At 29.9% G+C, this 19354-nt stretch overlaps 1 protein-coding gene across 9 annotated transcripts in view; it reads right to left on the bottom strand.

Annotated features, from left to right (window-relative positions):
- Nucleotides 1-19354, bottom strand: part of LOC145261241 (uncharacterized) — a 576350-nt gene that overhangs the window by 14260 nt on the left and 542736 nt on the right. For 7 of the 9 annotated variants that reach the window (XR_013864431.1, XM_080119616.1, XM_080119619.1 and 4 more), the window contains one exon: nucleotides 11508-11689. Coding sequence is in view for 8 of the 9 variants with exons in the window: in XM_080119616.1 (XP_079975742.1) it covers nucleotides 11508-11689 (182 nt within the window). In the remaining variant the exon portion in view is untranslated. The remainder of the gene's footprint in view (nucleotides 1-11507; nucleotides 11690-19354) is intronic. The other 2 variants (XM_080119617.1, XM_080119620.1) reach the window with 1 other exon arrangement.

The raw sequence follows: 19354 nt of genomic DNA, 5'->3' as shown, positions 1-19354 counted from the left end.
GGCAGCATTATATTTAAGAAATTTTCTTTTTGGTTAATAAAAATACATTTTCTGAAGTTTTTTCTCCTTAAAAGAAAAGGCGCTTCTATATATTATTCAAACGAAAACATATTGAATTTCAAGTGAAACAAATGGTACCTACGTAATTGTCAGGTCTCAAATAGTAACATATATAAAAATTATGAAAAACGATAACGTAGAAAAAATAATTATTAAAAAACAAATTTGTGAAAGGAAGCAAAATCACTATATTACACTTACTAAAAAAGAGATAAGATTACAGGGGAGATAATTGAGTTATGTTGCTTATGTCACATGAAGAATGTAATTTGAAATATCAAACAAAATTTATTCCCCAGCTAAACTTTATTGAAAAGTTTTTCATTAATAATTATTTTTCATTTTTTTCTTATTTTTTTGTAATTGTTGGATATGTTACTATTTGTGACATTACAATTACGTAAGTACCACTTGTTTTACTTGAAATTCAATTTTTTTTGTTTGTATAATATAGAAGTGCCAAAAAAAGAAAAGAAAAACAAAAGGAAAAGATAAAAAAAAGGGAGAATAAAAAAGGAAAAACAAAACAAAGGGGGATGTAAGGAGAAAAAAAAAAGGTGCTACCATTTTTTTTTTTTTTGTTAATCTAACCACATTTTCGTAAATTTTGTCTCCTTTAAAATAACCCAGTAAAACAAAGAAAAGATAATTATTTAATGTAAAAATTAAGTTACCTGTAAAAGAAAATAGGTCAATTAAAAAAAAAGAAAAGAAAAAAATATTTATGAAAATAGTTTTCAAAGACAATTAGCAAAAATAGTTTTGAAAAAAAAATCGGAGAGTTCAAATCGTAACAAGGGAGGTAAAAAATCAAGCCAAAATTTTGCTAATTGTCTTTGAAAACCGTTTTCTCTTATAATTTTCTATCTTATCGTTTTTTCACAATTTTTGGATACGTTCATTACTGTGACATTACTATTAAGTAGATACCATTGTTTCACTTGAAATTCAATATTTAAATTTTGTTCCTATAACGAAGAAGCTTCAGCTATATCTGCTTTGTGCATATTATATGTAAGCAAGGCAGATCTTTAAACTTATCACGTCTGAAGATGTCTTAGAATCACACAGCAAACCTTATATTAGCAGCTTTCCAGCCATCTATTTAAAACCACATATAGCTACAGTGTGACTGTACTTGGAATTTACATAATCAGTCTAGAATCCTCATTCTGCTCTGAATATTATCCACCTGGAAATGGTTTAGAGACATGCAACCAAATAATTGCATTCCATCAAACAACTGCCATACTTTGAATGCCTTGGGTTTGGATTCATTGACACCTTGACATCTAGCAATAGACCTTGTAAACACCTTCAAAATTATTAACCATCTCACCAACAACAATGCTGAGCAACTTTTTGATCTCGTATGTCTAAAAAAACATGCGGATATGCATAAAAAGTTTTAAAACAAAACAAAAACAGCACGGCTCGCAAAACTTTCACAGAAAGAAGGTTGGTTGGTTGGTCTGTCACACTTGTGCACAGATTCAATTAAACAGAATTTTGAAAAAAAAAGTATTTCTTTCCAAGAATGTTCCATCTGTGGAGCACATTACCATACAACTGCTACCCTACTGATTACAACATTTTCAGATTTAATTCTAATGCCAACAGATACTTGTCATTAGCCATCTTCATAACTAATAAAAATTTTTCATTCTTTTCATTTTCAATCCTCTCACAATATTCTTCATCATTCAACTGGCAATCCATACATCTTATTAATCCTTATCCTCAAGTGGATTTTGATAAATGGCAGCTCATTCATAAAAATAAAGTTACAAATATCCAATCCCATTCCTCTTTAAAAGTCAAACAGACAATTCCAACATACAAACATCTTTTTACAAATACCAAACATGGAAAAATTTGCATAGATATTTAGTTCATTGGATAAAAAAAAAAAAATTTCAACAACATTCATATATATAAAACATTGCTGTGAATGAAGAATACACCTGAAGATGAAAGAACACATTATTTGAAATGTAGCAAAAACATTAATAGCAACAGTACGAGCAATAAATCTGCATAAAAATGGTAAATAATAAGGACTCATAACTCCCCCACCCCAAAAAATTCAGACCCAAAATAAACTGTCTGTAAAAAACATGGAATTAATATACAGAAAATATATCAGAATGATTATAACATTTAAATGTAAAAAAAAAAGAAAAAAGCTGCTACTGATGTTCAAATAGTGATTACAAAGGTTATACACATATGCATACACATGAAATAAACACAGATATCAATATATGTTGATATCTTACACAGTTGTAATGCTTCTTTTTGTGCACACATAGAGCATCAATACATGGAAATTGAATGTAAATATGTCTATTCATATCAAGCAATAAAAACAGTTTTAATATTGATTTTAAAAAATTAAAAAGCCATTATATATAACAAACATTTACTATCAATTGCAAATTCATGCCATGCACAAAAAAGTGAAAAGCAAAAAAATAAATATTTCATGCAAGTCAATATGAGAGGAAAAGGCGAGAGATTAGAGAAAATCTATGAAACCCAAGGAGAATGCATTCCATACAAAATGCAGTTGTCTCCCTTCTTTGACTGGAGGAAAATCAAGGCTTACTAAAAAAAAAAAATATGAATTCAATCTGTCATCGCCAATCAGTATCTGGTTGGGGCAGATCACAGTAAACGACTAAGGGCTGTCTTATGTTCTGGTATTGGTGCTGTTCTTCAACTTGCAAAGCCACTAGGACCACATTTAGCATACATCATCTAATATTCCCAGATGTTCATAGATTCAAATACATCCTATCAACATATAAGTTGTTTTGTAGAAGTCTTAAAAGACACGTCAGTATACTTTCTTTGATTTTCCAGTTGAGAAGAGATCCAGCATTATGTAGGCATTGCTGGTATTGTTTTCAGCTTTGTTGTAGTTATGCTAGGCAGTAGCTCAGGACGAGTCGAATAAGATGCCCAACATACTTTCTTCTACTTCCAGTTGAGAATGGATCCGATCTACTTTCATGCAGACCTTTAGACAAGTTATTGTTTTTCGGCCGTGCTGTAGTCATGGTAACAAGATAGAAACAGTTCAGATATGGAATAGAAGATTGTATGTTGTCAGGTGTCTTTTTCGACTTATTCCAAGGCGCTTCCCTCTGGTGTTACAATCACTTTCTAAAATGGAAAATATTCCTATTTACTTGCTTCCCCCAGGAGGGTAGAGTTAGACACAAGGTCAGTTTTTAATATGGAGAGAATCCAGCTTCCTAAAAAGGGGCACTCTGGGTAGGAACAAAAATAAAAATTGTCTCAGTTTAGAAGGATTTCTCGCACACTGACCGAGAACATAAAAAACGAAGTGTAATATTAGAACAGATACTACACTTTGTCCTTAGCCAAAGTCCAAGGAAATAAAACTGAAAATTTTGAATAAAAGTTCAATCTAAAGTCAGAAATAAAATCAAGCACAAAATGCCACTGTTGAATCTTTTTTTTTTTTTTTGGCTGTTTGTCTCATCCAGTGGATATACATAAATCAATAAATCATCTCAAATTACACAACAAACTTATTTACACATCGGATTATGGTTACTCATTCTTACTTTCTACCAGTCAATAAGTATTTGGACTCCTTTTAAGTGGGCCGCACCTAATTATTGATAAGATTCTTAAAGGAACCGCTTTCTTTTTTTTTTGTAGAGATGTACTGAGAATTTGTTAGAAGCAAACAGAAATTCTAGCAAAACATGGTATTTTTAATAGCAAAATGTTATTCTTAAATTAACACGTTTCGTAAATGTATTACAGATTACTTTGAGTAATATGCTCTTAAAGTTTAATGTAAATATAATTATTATGTATCGACATAGTCTGATCCCAGATTCAACTGTCGTTTAAGATGTTAGGAGATAATGGATTGGTTTAGTTTAGTCATTTAATAAGATGAAAGGATTTGGAGTTGAACAGTTGCAGTTGGGGGTGTTAGCGAGACAACATATCAAGATAAAACCATGCAAGATAAAGGATTCAGATGCATCATATCGATTCTGATGATAACCAAAAGTAATAGAAAAATGTGTTCATGGGTAATGTCCATTTTTACAGTCAGCTTTTTTCCATGTATTGAGTTAACAGAGTTCCTAAAACATTAAACTCTTGTCTCTCTTTGGTACTTTAAAAATGACAATATCAAAAAAAAGTTATATTGTACGTATCCGTTATGGAATGAAGTTCTCTGAAAAAAAAAAAAAAATTCAGTTAATTTGATCAAGTAGGTTTGTTTTTTTTTCAGCAAAAAAAAAAAAAAGAAAAACAATTTGTCATGATACCGATCGAAAGGTAGCCAGGTTTCAATTTTTAGGAAGAAAAGCTATGATTTAACATAGGGAGAGGGGTGTCAGCGTTTTAGACTGAGTTATTTCCCCATAGCGTGTTCTAAAAATCCAAACATGGCTACTTTGAACATGCTGTAAAAAAACAAAAAAAAAAACACTACTCGATCAAATTAAATGAATTTTTTTTTTTTCAGAGATCTTCAGTCCAAAACAGATGCATCCGATATAACTTGTTTTTTGATATTTTAATTTTTCAATGTTTTTATTAAACTGTACAAGTACCTCTCTTTTTATGTCTCCCTCATCAGACTACCGTTAGAGTTTGGTATCCAAGCCTTTTCTCCAGATTTAATACATGATAGCCAGCATCTGGAGAGAGTTGAAAAATTGGTTACTCAGATGGTGCAGGGTCTATTGGATCTGACTAATGAAAGCCAACTCAAAAAGCTTAACCGTTTCTCCCTTGAACACTAATAATTATGCGAGGATCTGATTTTCGCCTACAATATCCTCAATAGGCATTATGATAGACCCCAGAACCCTTTATTCTATTGTGCATCAGAAAGAGATTTATGTGCCCACTGCAGTAAACTGTTTCACCAGCATTTTTGATTAAACCGAAGGAGAGTTGCTTTCTCAAATAGAATTCCCGAACCTTGGAATAGACTTCCAAGTGAAATAAATTCACCGACAATGCAACAATTCAAGGAAATTTAGATTTAGGTGTCAAACTATTGTGTTCTCTTCTCTGTAAATTTCTAACCTTTCCCTACATGGCATTGAAGCAGGGTTATTTTATTTTTTACTAAATAAATTAAAATGAATAACCAACCTCTGCTATCAACTTACCTTAAGGTGGATCCTTATTGGCTAAGATTACTACTATACAGATCATACACCTGCACTACCACCACCACCACCACCACGACTCCAAACATATACTTACTCAAGAGGAGACAACGGTTCTCTAATAATTTTAAAATAAAATGTCTGCACTATCTTTCAGTGAGAAAAGTATCCTGAGATTATTTTTCAACATCTTTTGCCTCTTCCTTTATTAGTTAAACAACGAACATTTAGACGGAAACAAGACTGGGGAGGGGAGTTGGTTTCTGTGAATTCAAAAAGTGATCTCATTTGACGCCATCTAGTATTTTGATAGACGATTGAAGGGAGTTGGAGGACATAAATAAAAGATGAAGATAAATTTGATTATAAATGGCAGATTATTCAGCATACAAAAAAATCTGATAAAACAATTAAAAAAAATAAAATGGAATAAAGTAAGGGTTTCGAATGTTTACAAAATTACAAGTGTAACTAATCTCACTTGGTATACAATAGAAGAGAGGCATCTCACTCAGAGAGACTAGCACCTCCTCCTCCTCCTCTCTCAATCCAATGTCTGGGTCTGTCCTTACATCATGATCCAGATCCTAAACAATTACAAATCTTCCATCGAAACTAATTCTTTTTATTTTTGTGCAACAAAGAATTACTGCAAACCGATCTCCACCCCCAAAAATCAAAGGAATCATGCAGATTTTTTGTGAATTCATTGTTCCCATCTAATTTTACTCCACATTTTTTGTCCTTTTTCACATTTCATTTAACTTAAGAATAATTTTGTTTCATCTTTGCAGATAGTATAAGTCGATTGAAGATATTCACAAAGAAACATGAAATCTTTTTTTTTTTTTTTTTTTTTTAAATTTTACATATTGTACACCCTGTTACTAGAAAGCTTGAAAGAAAATTGAAAAGTTTAAATAAGAAACACTTATATGGGCACTTTCATGATCCAGGAATCTGCCATTATAATTTTGAAATATCCTGACTTCATGCAGTTACCTCCCCTTTTATCATAAGAAAAACTCTTCTCTTTATTATTTAAGTAAAACTTACAATTTTTTTTTCAAAAGCAATTTTCATTAATAATTATTTTTCTACTTTATCATTTTTCATAATTTTTGGATGTGTTACTAATTTAAACATAACAATTAAGTAGATAACATTGGTTTTAATCAAAATTCAATTTTTCAAATTTGTTATTTTAAACAAGAATTAATAAAACCTCAAACATTCATTATGAAATCATTTTTGATTTTTCTTTGCATATTATTAACTGTTACTAGAAAATTTGAAAGAAACTAGAAAAGTTTAAATCCCCTCGAACCCCAGAACATAAAAGAATAAGAAAAACTGCAACCAAAATAACGTAATTACCAAGACCTTATTTAGAATTATTAAAATGCGTATGAAAAAAACTAGTATAAAAAAGTATTAGTAAATGGTGAAGTCTCTATGTTTAAATTTAATTCGCGAAATCAGTCACTGTTGAAATGATAAAATAAACCCGTAGAAGACCAGGGAAAACAATGGTTGAAATGTTGTAACTAAGGCTTGATCAGGAGGACAGTCCAAAAACATATACATAAGAACACTTCATCATCATCATTTTCAAATATTGTAAAATATTAAATGTCCGATGTTGACCAATCCCAAATTGTGAACAAAATGGCCGCACTCCATGAATAACATGAAATCATTTTTGACTAATTACGTTATTGGAACAGAATTAAAATATAAGATTTTTTTTTTTCTGAATGAACATTCAATTTTTTAATAAAGAATTGTTCGAACATAGAGGTTCCACTGTGTTTCCATAACATTATTATTTTCAGAGAGAGAGAGCATCAATTTTTGACAGATTATTAAGGTTAATATTATTTTCAGATTTTGAAATGTTATCACATGTTATCAGCAACAATATCATATATAAAAAAAAAACAAAAAAAAATTCTCACAATCACATTTATTAATCAATTTAGATGCACCCATAAGTGGTGTTGTTTGTTGATCAATAGGCCTATCATGCTTAAGTTTGAAATAGTATTTTTGTTGGTCTGCCATGCTATAATTTGAAACAGAATTTTATTTCTTCTTAATTGAGCTAAGTCAGATAAACACAGATGTTGGCTATTTCTAATCTTCAAATCTCGGCATTCAATTTTAACTAATTTGTAAAACAGTCTGCAAAAATGGAATTTTTGCTAGTCTGTTGTAATAAATGTGTGGAAGTTATTCACTTTTTCTGCTTACCTATTTTATGGGTGCGTGAACCGTTGTGTACCAGATTTCTTTACTATAAAAATACTACAAGTTGCACTAACAGGAAAATTCAATGTAAAAAAAAAAAAAAGAAAAAAAAAAAAAGATATGTGAAATTCTTTATTATTTTAAAAGCTTTGTTGGACGTTTTAAGTTTTATAGAAATATTTTTTTTTATTTTAATTTTCAGTGAAAAAAAAAAAAAAAAAAAAAATGTATGCAATGCTCCTTGCAAAAAGAAACAAATTCTTCTGGGAAAATTTCATTCCACATTTTTTTTTTTTCCGTTACATTACAAATGTGCAACAACAGAATCCCTTTATTGTTTCATTTTAATTTGACGTCTCAGTTTGATTTTATTAAAAGAGAAATATCAGAAAAGGTTCTGATTTCATAAACATAAAAAGACAAAATAGGATTAAATAATGAACGCTAAAAGTTTCTACACATTTGTTTTCATAAAATGTAAAGCAAGAAAGTTCAATTAACGAAAGTAAAGAAACATGCGAGCGTTGTTAAACAGCATTTCAATTGCTAAATAAAAAAAATTGATTGGATGCATCGTGAGGATATCCGTGATTTTATTTAAATGTTTTTGCCTATCGTCCAAATCTAGGTTAGGTTTCCAACATTCGCAAAAAAAAAAAAAAAATTTCATCCCAGAGATTCTGACCAACTCTTAAGATGAAATTCTTTAGACTTTCTACTTGTGTAGTGAGAAAAGCAAATGTTTGGAAAGGTAAGAATTAATCGGAAGGGGAGATAACTATGCAGGGAAAAAGTACAAAGCCAAGCAATGCAGGATCAAGTGTTAAAAAAAAACAAAAAAACAGGTTAGCAATAGAGGTATATATATATTGGTGTTCCTTGTTTCAAATGGACCTTAGGTGAAGTGCAACAGAAAAAGGGATCTCCGCGGCGAACATTATAGAAATACATAGTAAGCCCGTAGTAGTTACATGACGGATCTGCTGCTTGTGTATGCAGATGCAATCTCCCATCTAATGTTTAGTTGCAGTTTGGTTTCTAGAAACAGACTTGTTAAAATTTGTATGAGAATATACAGGGCAATTTCTCTGCATGCACTCAAGTCTTAGCCAATTTCTATTTCCGTCCACAGTGGCAGCCATGTTAAAGCTGAAAAGTTCAAGATAACCCATTTTACTCTTAACAGTAAAAGGAAAATCCAGAATTTCTACTTTGAAATAATTTCCGAAAATCAAAATCAAATAAATTACAAGTTATGTTTTAATAATATAATTTCTATGATTTAATCAAAATAAGTTCCTGAACAAGATGCTGTGGAGACAAGACGCTAAAACCATATTTTTGTTATTTGCCAGAATACAGCAGATGAAATTTAAGAACTGAATATTTTACCCAAGCTTGCAGAATAAACTTTGGAGTCTCAATAATCATTCAAAACTAGAAAATGGAAGAAAATACTGATAGAAACCAACCCAATATCTTTCACAGTGGCATTTATTGGATGGATTTCTATCAGTATTTTTTGTTCATTTTGGAGTTTTGAGCGATTATAGAGTCTCCTCAGATGACTGTCTCATGTCAGCCATTTTGTTATTGACACAACTTGTGTTTCAAAATTAATAAACTCTTTTAAATAAGTAAAAACACAAACTTATCCAGGTAAATAGAAAAATAACTTGTATTGCCTTTGGTTACATATTCGTTTTTTTTAACACTTAATATAGTTATAAATGCCAATATTGGTATTTTGTTTGGAACCTGGTAACATTCTTAGTCAGATAAATATAAACATGGCCGATCCAACAAAATGCAACTCTTCATCAATTCACATCGACTGCTCACTAGAAGTGTTTCTCAAATTGATGAAGATTTGCAGTTACAACATTGATACTGTTTATGCGAGTATTTAAGTATACCAAAACAACATATTTTTTTCTAACATCGCCTGATGGCAAAGTAAGGGGGAAGTAATTTGGTTTGGTTTATGGCATATCCAACCATCTATGGACTATTTAGTGCCAAATAAAATTGTCAAACGGAATTCTATAGATAGGATGATTATTTTATATTTTCAGAACATATTACTCTTAGAAATAAACTTTACAGCAAAAATGGAAACATTACTTGTAATGTTTTCTGAAACATTATTCTACGAAAAATCAATAATTGAAGAATAATTGGAAAAACAGGCGTCACTGTTTTAAGATGGGGAAGGGGGGGGGAGGTCTTTTTGATTGACAGCATAGAACTTGCTGCCTTTCTGTCACTTTATGATTTAACTAGTTCAGATAAGAATATACTTTATCTTTTTTTTTTTTTTTTTTTTTTTTTTTTACTATAAAGTCGCAGCTTATCAAGGCCTGGAAGTTATTCATGGATAACGGTTAATAGGCAGCAAATGAGACAACACCGTAATGATCAGTGATGATGAAAATTAGATAATTTATTTTAGATAACGGCTCATCAAGAACTTGTTTACGTCAGACTTGAAAATGACTGTTATAGTAAGCTGGGAAGCAGCTCTGCAGTATTATCTTCTGCAGATTAGCAGTTCTTTGGGGAAAAAAGCTCTGCTCATGGAATTTTGCGTTTAGATAGAGAGTAAAGGAAACTGCTGATAATGGTCATAGCTAGTCGGGTGTTTGCTGTGAATGCCTTACAAGAGGAGGGGGACTGTAGAATGAAGCTCAGTCCTGTTGTGAAATTATGTCTCTTCTGTGAGAAAGAGGTAGCAGGGAGGAGAAAAGGGCATCGCCCACCAGATTTGTCAGTGTTGTACCCTATACAGGCAGGAAAGGATATTCGTGATAAATGTGGCAACAATCCTCCATCGTAGGCCGACACAAAACCAAATTGTTTTTGTATGATATTAATTTTGTTGAATGGAAATAGTTAATCACTGCTATAAGAATATTTACTTCGCTAATCATCCTTCTTTTTTTGTGTTTAAAGAATTCTGAATAGAAACAAGAAAGCAACAAAATGGACACAAAGTAAATGAAGATAGAAAACAAAAATGATTTTAATTCATTTTAAAAAGTTCAAAATAAAATAAAAAGCAATGAACCTAATTAAAAATCAATGAAAATTTATACCTTTTTAAAAAATTTCTATTGTATTTAAAAATAAGAAAAAGTTCTTGTTTGATATTTAAATTAGATGTTGCCTATCTTTAACCATAATAAAACCCTATACGTCTGTTTCTATAGATGTATAAGTACTTATTCCTTTGTGCATAAAACTAGGGGAGATAATTCGGTACATATTCAAGCAAAATCAAATGCAACCATAGTGCAGCTTACTTAAAATATTAAAGGTGTTTGTAAACTAGACAGTTTTTTTTTTTTTCAAATTAATATAAGGTCCTTATCTAAAATTCGACTTAATAAAAAAACAAAATTACAGGCAAACTTTTATGATGTACGTACAAGTCATGGAAAGAATGTCTTATTTCCCAAAATCATGTAAATTGTTGAAGTGTTTTTTTTTTTAAAGCAAGAAAATCAAATTTTATGACAAGCAAGACAAGAGTCGCCATGTTGTTTTAGAATGTGTTAAGATTCAAGTGCGACAACTAAATTTGACTACCAAAATTTTATTTGTAGTCAAAATAAAACTTTTTAATCGTTAAAAATTATAAAAATTAATTTTCTTTGTGCCATTACGGGTACGTATATATTGAGATATCTTTCTTTTTAATTTAATTGACTTCTAAATAAGAACCAAATTATAAGTTTTTTATTTTTTAATTTTATTAAAAAATAAAGTTTTTATTTTTCTCCAATTATTTTTTCTTAACTTATTCTGTTGGTTTCTTGTTTAGTTTCTTCAGTTTTTATCTTATCACAAATGTTCTATTAGTTTTGCTTCCCCTCTTAGGTCCATTGAAAGCAAGGATGACCAATGTCTTTGTTGGGTTGTTAATTCCACAGCAGACCCTACCAGCGAACAGGGAGGTACGGTCAAAAGGTGGCAAAAGACCGCAGCCACCATATCCCAAAAATTCGGCAACATACTCACCTGCGTGCACTGGAAGAGAACGAGAGAGCATTAATGGAATTTTGGGCTCCGTCTCATCCACAGCCTCGATTTCGTGCTGCCGTCGTTTGTACGTGGGATCAATGGCTGTGGCGATGTTGTACGTGCAAGATATGGGATTGCTTATCTGATGCTTACGAGGTGTGAAATCTGGGGTTCCGCTACTGGTGGAAGAAATAATGGCATAGGAAAACATGTCAAACAGCGACCGAAAATAGTGGAAACAGTTTGGTTTTTATTCTCAGTTTTGTTGAAATTTTTTATTTTAATTAAAAAATGTTTTGTTGTAAGAGTCTGCATGATTAATCCCAAGTGATTATAATTCCTATTATTAAAAAAGAAAAAGAAAAAAATTGAACTATATATATATGTGTGTGTATATATATATATATATATATATATTCCAGGTTAAAAATATCCCAAAGTAAAAAAAAAAAAAAAAAAAATCAACTTTAATGAGATTGTTGAGAGTGCTCAATAAAAAGTGCAAGATATTATTTTATTCAAATTAGGTGAACAAAATTACCATTGGCCACGACAATAAATTTACTGTTTCAATCAAAAAAGATTTCATCAGGCAACTATAGTCTCTACAATTGACAGATGAAATCTTTTTAGATTGAAACAGTAGATTTATTATCGTGGCCAATAGTAATTTTGTTCACCTAATTTGAATAAAATAATTATATATACATATATATAGAGTAATCTAGATAAAGTTTGTATCTATAGGTTAAAAATCTCAAATAATCTTTACTATGGCTATGTAATTCATTAACACGAGCAGTGAACGAAAAGTTGAAGAGGATCTGTCGACCTATAGAAAAATCGCTTTGTAACAGTGCACCATAATGATTAGAGCTATTTACTGTTGACAAAGATTTTTATTTATACAAACATAATTTAGCTACATATTTGCAGAACATATTTCAGTCACAGCTATAAAAATAAGACCACCTCAAGTCAGAATGCCTTTGCCTTACACTTTTATTTTGAGGAATAAGGCAGATACAATCTTTAAGAGGTTACAGGAGGATCAAACTTCTTGAAGAAATCTGTCTTTTTATAGCTATGACTGAAACGTTTTGCAAATATGTAGCCAAATTATGTTTGTATGAATAAAAATTATTTATTACTTTTATATATAGGTAGTTATAGTTATATTAGTATGAAGAAAGTGCTCAATATCAGTAATAGAGCTTATGTAGATTAAGTTTGAATACATGAGGTTAACATGAAGACAGAAGAATGCAAGTAGTCACCATAATTGATTTCATGTTTCAAAAACATGGATAACAGTGACCTTGTTTGTGTGTGTGAGAGGAACGGTCTCTACCAAACTACTTTGTTAAATTTTGGTCAACAGATTTGAAACTTGTTATGTAGGGGATTCTGACTTGTGGAACAAATTTGATTTGTTTTATGGGTGTTTTTTAAGCCGGTAAAAACAGCTGCTAAGGGGGTCAAAACTGAACAAAAATTGGAACTTGACAGGTATAAGTCAACTAAACATGTTATTTCTATGCATGTTCAAATATACATTCATATCTTTAATAATGTTATTTTTTTAAATTTTTTATATGCATATGGATTTAGATTAGATGTTAACGAATAAAACTAGAGAGCTACATGTTTTGGTTTCGATTCTAGCTGATAGCATCTAAATAATAATAATAATATATATATATATATATATATATATATATATATATATATATATATATATATATATACACACACACACAAACTTTTTTTTAATTTTTGAAATCAATACTATATATTGGGTACAATATAATAATAAATACGAAATCTGCATTAATGAAAACATCATATTTAAGCATATTTTACGACTGAGCCATCACAGACAGCCACAGCTATATATTAGGTACAATATCAATAGAGAATTGGCTTTATAAAACTAATATACATTTTGCATAAATTAAAATATCATATTTAACCATATTTGACAACCGGACAACATGCTAATATATATATATATATATATATATATATATATATTAGTGTTGGGGCGATTAATCGGAATCAGAAAAATCAGAATATATGAGTGCATCAGAATCGCGATCCAAAAAATTTGTACTAATTTTCCAATGCCAAAACGATTCTTTTGTCTTTTTTATTTGATTATGTTTAAAGCAAAATCTTCCATTGCTGGTAATAATGATGATAAAATAATAAATATTTATTGATTTTAAAATACCAGTAAAGCTAAAATCGATAGATCGTCCCCAACAAGCATATTTTTACATTTAGGAAAATATTTGTACATTTAACATGTATTTTTAGATCAGAGAAAAATACTACTATAAATTTTTAGAGATTTATAAAGAATCAGAACCGGAATCGGTAATTGTATCGGAATTGAGAATTTAGTACAGAATTGATAACTGTATCGGAATCTGGAAAATATTGGAATCGTCCCATCACTAATATATATATATTAAATTATTAAATTTATTTATACAAACATTAATGGCTACATATGTGCATACATGTTTCTGTAATTACCCGCGTTGGGGGATTACGTCTTCAGGCCAAGAATTACCGTCAAAACTCTTTGACGGTAATTCTTGGCCTGAAGACACGGGTAATTACAGAAATATGTATGCACATATGTAGCCATTAATGTTTGTATAAATAAATTTAATATACCTGCTCTGTTCACTCATTGAGCACTCTTTTGGTAGACACATGTTGTTTCATTGGATGTACTTCTAGGAAACTAAACTCTACTGGCTATATATATATATATATATATATATATATATATATACTAACAGGCTGCTCGGCTGTAAAATACGCTTAAATATATTTTGATTAATGCATATTTCGTATTTATTATTATATTGCATTGGACCCAATATATATTAATGATTTAAAAAGTTAAAAAAAAAAAAAAAAAAAATGACTCGTGTGCACCACCGAGAATCGAAACCAAAACGTTTAGCTTACGATTTACTTTTCCCTTTGACGTTAATGGTTGTACTATGAAGACATGTTTGCATCAAAGCTAAAAATTAAAACATGAATTTAATTTTCACACTTTTGCACAGATTTTCCCTGGCTAAAACTCAAATATAAAGTTTTGCATGGGTTCGAATACCCTATATATTAAGTTTCATGTCTGTAGACCAAAAACTGTCAGAGGAGTTTGGTAGGCAAAATTGTTTAAACAAAATATATACGCATACATAAAAATATATAGAAAGAGGTTTGTGTTTACTATAAGCTTTTAAAGCAAATATTACGCAAGGATAAATCAGAATATTTGCATGAATATAATTATATGTAATAGTTAACTAAAGATGATCATCCCATAAGAAAACAGAAAAAAAAACTAATAGAGAATTGATTAAAATGGATGTTTAAAAAAATATGCAAATTAAGATCTTTTGCAGATGAATGCAATTCAACGTCCCATGTATAACAAAGTTGTATTTTCTTTTTAAATAAATAGAAAAAAAGGGTTTTTAATATAAATATCAATACACAAGTAACGCAGATTTCTAGGAGTATAGATATATATATATACATACAATTTATAAACAACAATGGATAACAGCTTCACAGTTTTACAACTTTTGCTTGAACGTTATGATTTTGAAATGCATTCCTTGAAGAATCTTGGATGGGATAAATGTAAAATTTTGTTTGTACACGTTTTTCTGAGAGAAAAAAAAAAAAGGTTAAAAAAAAAATTCTGTAATATATAAAAATTATTTGACTTAATTCTAAGTTGGATAAAATGAAATCCTATAGTGTGTTTGATTTAATAATGCAAGTATAATATTTATAAGCTAGAAAATTTTAGATAAACATGGCACCTCAAGTTTCAATCTAGGGGAGGTGACCCAGGCGAAAAATATTGGGTTTTCTTGAGTTTTAATTTTAAACTGCTCATAGACAAATAAAAAAAACAAAATGGCCGATGAAAGTTAGTTTTACTTCCATATTATCTTATATATAGACAATTCCAATTATTTTCTCTGATTCTGATACAATTACCAATTCTGATTCCAATTCTTTTCAAAATCTTCAAATATTCAGCTCCTAATTAAAAGAAGCTGAGTATTTGGCAAGTCAACACTCAGCTTCAAAACAGCAAGTTAATATGTAAAATGATTGGCTTCTGTGGAAAAATATTGGATGATGTCAAACTTGCAGTTGGGAAGAATCAATCCAATGCCGCTGAATGCCATAACAATTGGATCTTATATGCAGTCTGGTTCCAGTTGCTTAGCAACACCATTCTTTGGAGTTAAGAGCTCCTCTACTTGAAACACATCTATCACGTTGCCAAAAAGGTCAAGTTATTGAAGGACGATTCCAACAACATCAGATTGTACTTGAACAACTTTGAACAGAATATTCTCATCTTACGTTTGCGAATTTTTGAAATGAGGATTGATGATTTTCATTTCTTCAGACTATTGTTCTTATCTTGAATGTTATTTACACAATATTTCAGTTAATGTAACCGCCGACCTTCTTCAGGTATATTTCATCAAACTTAGGAATTTTTCTGTCAAACTCTGGAATCCGCACAGAATTTCGAATGGAACTTTTTATTTAATCCAAGTGGGTAGCATGCTCTCATCCCATCAGCCATGACTGAGCAGAAGTCTTAAGTAATTTGCAATCGTATTTGGAGCGTGGATTAAATATAGGATTCCATCCAAAATTCCAGAGCTCAACAGAAAGATTCCAAAATTTAACAAGATACAGAAGAAGGTTGGAGGTTACACATCAACCAAAATGTTGTAAAAATAATACTCAAGATGGCAACAGCAGTCCAAAGAATAAGAACATTCTTCCTTTTGGTTTTATTTAAATCTATTTACAATTTGCTCAGATAGAAAGTCAGATTGAGTATCCTTTAAAGAATGCGTCTTGTAACACGTTTTACTGGTAGTGGTGTTATCATAATGGCTGACAAAGGATAGCCGTCCCCAAAAATTGTTTTGTCTTTAAGAAACTATTCTATACTATATAAATAAAACTGTAGCTGTATATGTGTGTCCGTCTGTCCGTCTGTGTGTAAATATTTAAAACAAAAAAAATGAACTCTTAAACTACTGGTCACACAATCCTAAAATTAACAGGAAATAGTAATCATACACCAAAAATGGTTTATGAATGAGTAAAATCTTTGTTTGGATGGACAAAAAAAAAAAAACACGTACTGACATATGTCGGCAAGTGGAAATGACAACTGCTCATTTCAACTTGCGGATATATTTTTACTTCTTTCTGCGTATGCTCAAATTAAATTCATTTTTTTTTAAAAGTTGCTTAATATTACAGCTTTCTTACCTATTTCTCAATAGCTACATTGGTAGGAGACGCGATTGGAGCGCTAAATGTTTTGGTTTCAATTTTAGCTGATGACACTAAAGTCATTTATTTTTAACTTTTGAAATCAGTGCGATATATATTAGGCAATATTCTATAGAAAATTGACTCTGTAATAATAAATACAAAATTTGCATAAATTAAAATGTCATATTTAATTGTGTTTTAGCACCGGGTCCACCGCTAGTCTTCAAAAAATTTATCTAATAGCTATCCTTGCCAGCTTATTTGGCATAGTTAGAGTTAGTTTTTGCTAATGATAATCTGAAGATCAAGAGTAAGTGGAGCAATCCAGGGAAAGAAGTGGTCAAGAAACAAATCAATGTTACCAAAGGCAAGATAAGTTACTCTTCTACCGACCTGGATAAGTTTTAAATTATTTTAAAGCGTTTATCTAATTCAAAACACAAGTAGTGCCAAGTTAAGTTAGAACGACAACAAAATGGCCGAGATGAGGTTGTTACCATCGGAGTCTCAATAATGTCTAAAAAATCAAACAGAATACTAATAGAAATCAACTCAATAAATATCACGGTGACATTTATTGGGTTGATTTCAATCAGTATTCTGCTTGATTTTCGAGACGTTATCGAGACTCATTAGATGATAGTTTCATGTCAGCCATTTTTTCTTGTTCTAACTTAACACTTAGAAGTACTCGTTTTTATAATTAAATAAAAACGCTTTAAAATAAGTTAAAACACTAAAAACTTATTCAAGTAGGTAGAAGAGTAATTTCTTGCTTTTGGTAACATTCATTTGTTGTATAGTTGTTTTTTTTGACGGTTTGTTGTCTGCAATAAAACATGCCCAACTTTTTTTCTAAAAAATGATCATCAATGGCTTTTTTATCGATTGTGTTAAGCATATGTTTACTTTTGCCATTTCAAATAAGGGTGTTGTGTTTGTTTTTAAAACAAGCTAAAATTTTTTGAAAATGTGAACTCACGAATAATATGTAACCCCCTTTTTTTTCTCTTAACAATCTTTTTTTTTTTTTTGTTTTTTGTGTATCATACACAAGAAAATATAGTATATAAATGACAATCATAAAAAATTAATAAAAATGTAAGTCGAAAATAATTAAAACTTGAGAACTAGTAAAAAAACAAACACATAATTTATGTAAAATGCACTAGAAGGAAATTCTCAACTAAACCAACTGGTTTTAACATATGGAAACGATTTGTAAAATTTATCATTAAAAATAATCTTATATCTCATTTCCATAAGTTATAACTGCTTTTTTATTTCCTTTTTTTTTTGGTTACGATTTCATAAGCGTTAACTATTCTGTTCTTTAACTCTTTAAAAAAGAGCTTACAAATCGTTTCCAAATGTTAAAACTATCTTCCATAGAAAATTTTATTGTGTTTTATAAAAATCATGTGTTGTTTTGGAGAGTTTACAAGTTTTCAGATGTTAACTATGCTGTACTTGAATGAAGACATTTTATAAACTGTTAACACATATCTGTGGACTAAAACTTTGTAATTGAAAACTATTTTGTTGAAAGCAAACTTTTAAACTTTAGAAACAAAATCTATTTCTAAATGATGCCGTTAATTTGGTTCTTATTTAGAATTCAACTTAAGGAAAATACAGACAAATCTTTGATTTATGTACACGTCATTGAATGAAGTCATATTCCAAAAATCATGTAAATTGATCAAATATATTTTCTTTAATTAAAAAAAAAAAAAAATTATGAGCAAAATGGGAGTCACCATGATGTATTAGAATATGTTAAAATTCAAGGGCAATAACTCAATTTGACTACAGAGATTTTGTTTGTATTCAAAATAATTGAAACTTTAATACAACTCATAAAAAATTGATTTTCTTAGTTAACCCCCCCCCCCAAAAAAAAACTACTTGATCAATTCATTTGATAATTTTAAATATGACATTTCCATTTTGTGACAAGAATGTACACCATAAAGATTTTTCATTGTTTTTGTTGTTTTTAATTAAGTCAAATTTTCAAATAAAAACCATAAATTTAGATGCATCTTAAACAGAAAGGAAATAATGAGAAAAACCAACTAAAAATAAAATTTTGTGAAAATTCGATTTTTAATCTGTTTTTCTCAACCTAAGGAAGCACGTGTGTGTATAGGTGTGGGGATGTTATATTAAAAAAAAAACAATGGACATACTTCCTTGATTTAAGTTAACAAAAATGCATTCTTTTTTTTAAGTCGATTGACTACCTTCCTTGTTTTGAGATTAAAAGTGTCTATAAACATTTGCAAAAATAACCTACTTAATCTATATAAATAAAACAGTACATGTGTGTGTATGTCTGTCTGTAAATATTTAACCAATAAACTCTTCAACTACTGCTCACGTAACATTGAAATTAATAGGAAATAGTAATCATACACCAAGGGTGGTTTATAACGCGTAAAATCTTTGTTTGGATGGATGAATAATGCGTACAGACACATATTCGGCAA

The sequence above is a fragment of the Euprymna scolopes genome, chromosome 37 (genome assembly GCF_053919585.1).
Source record: "Euprymna scolopes isolate OS-2025 chromosome 37, ASM5391958v1, whole genome shotgun sequence".
Lineage (NCBI taxonomy): Eukaryota > Metazoa > Mollusca > Cephalopoda > Sepiida > Sepiolidae > Euprymna > Euprymna scolopes.
This window is presented reverse-complemented; position numbering and strand designations above follow the sequence as displayed.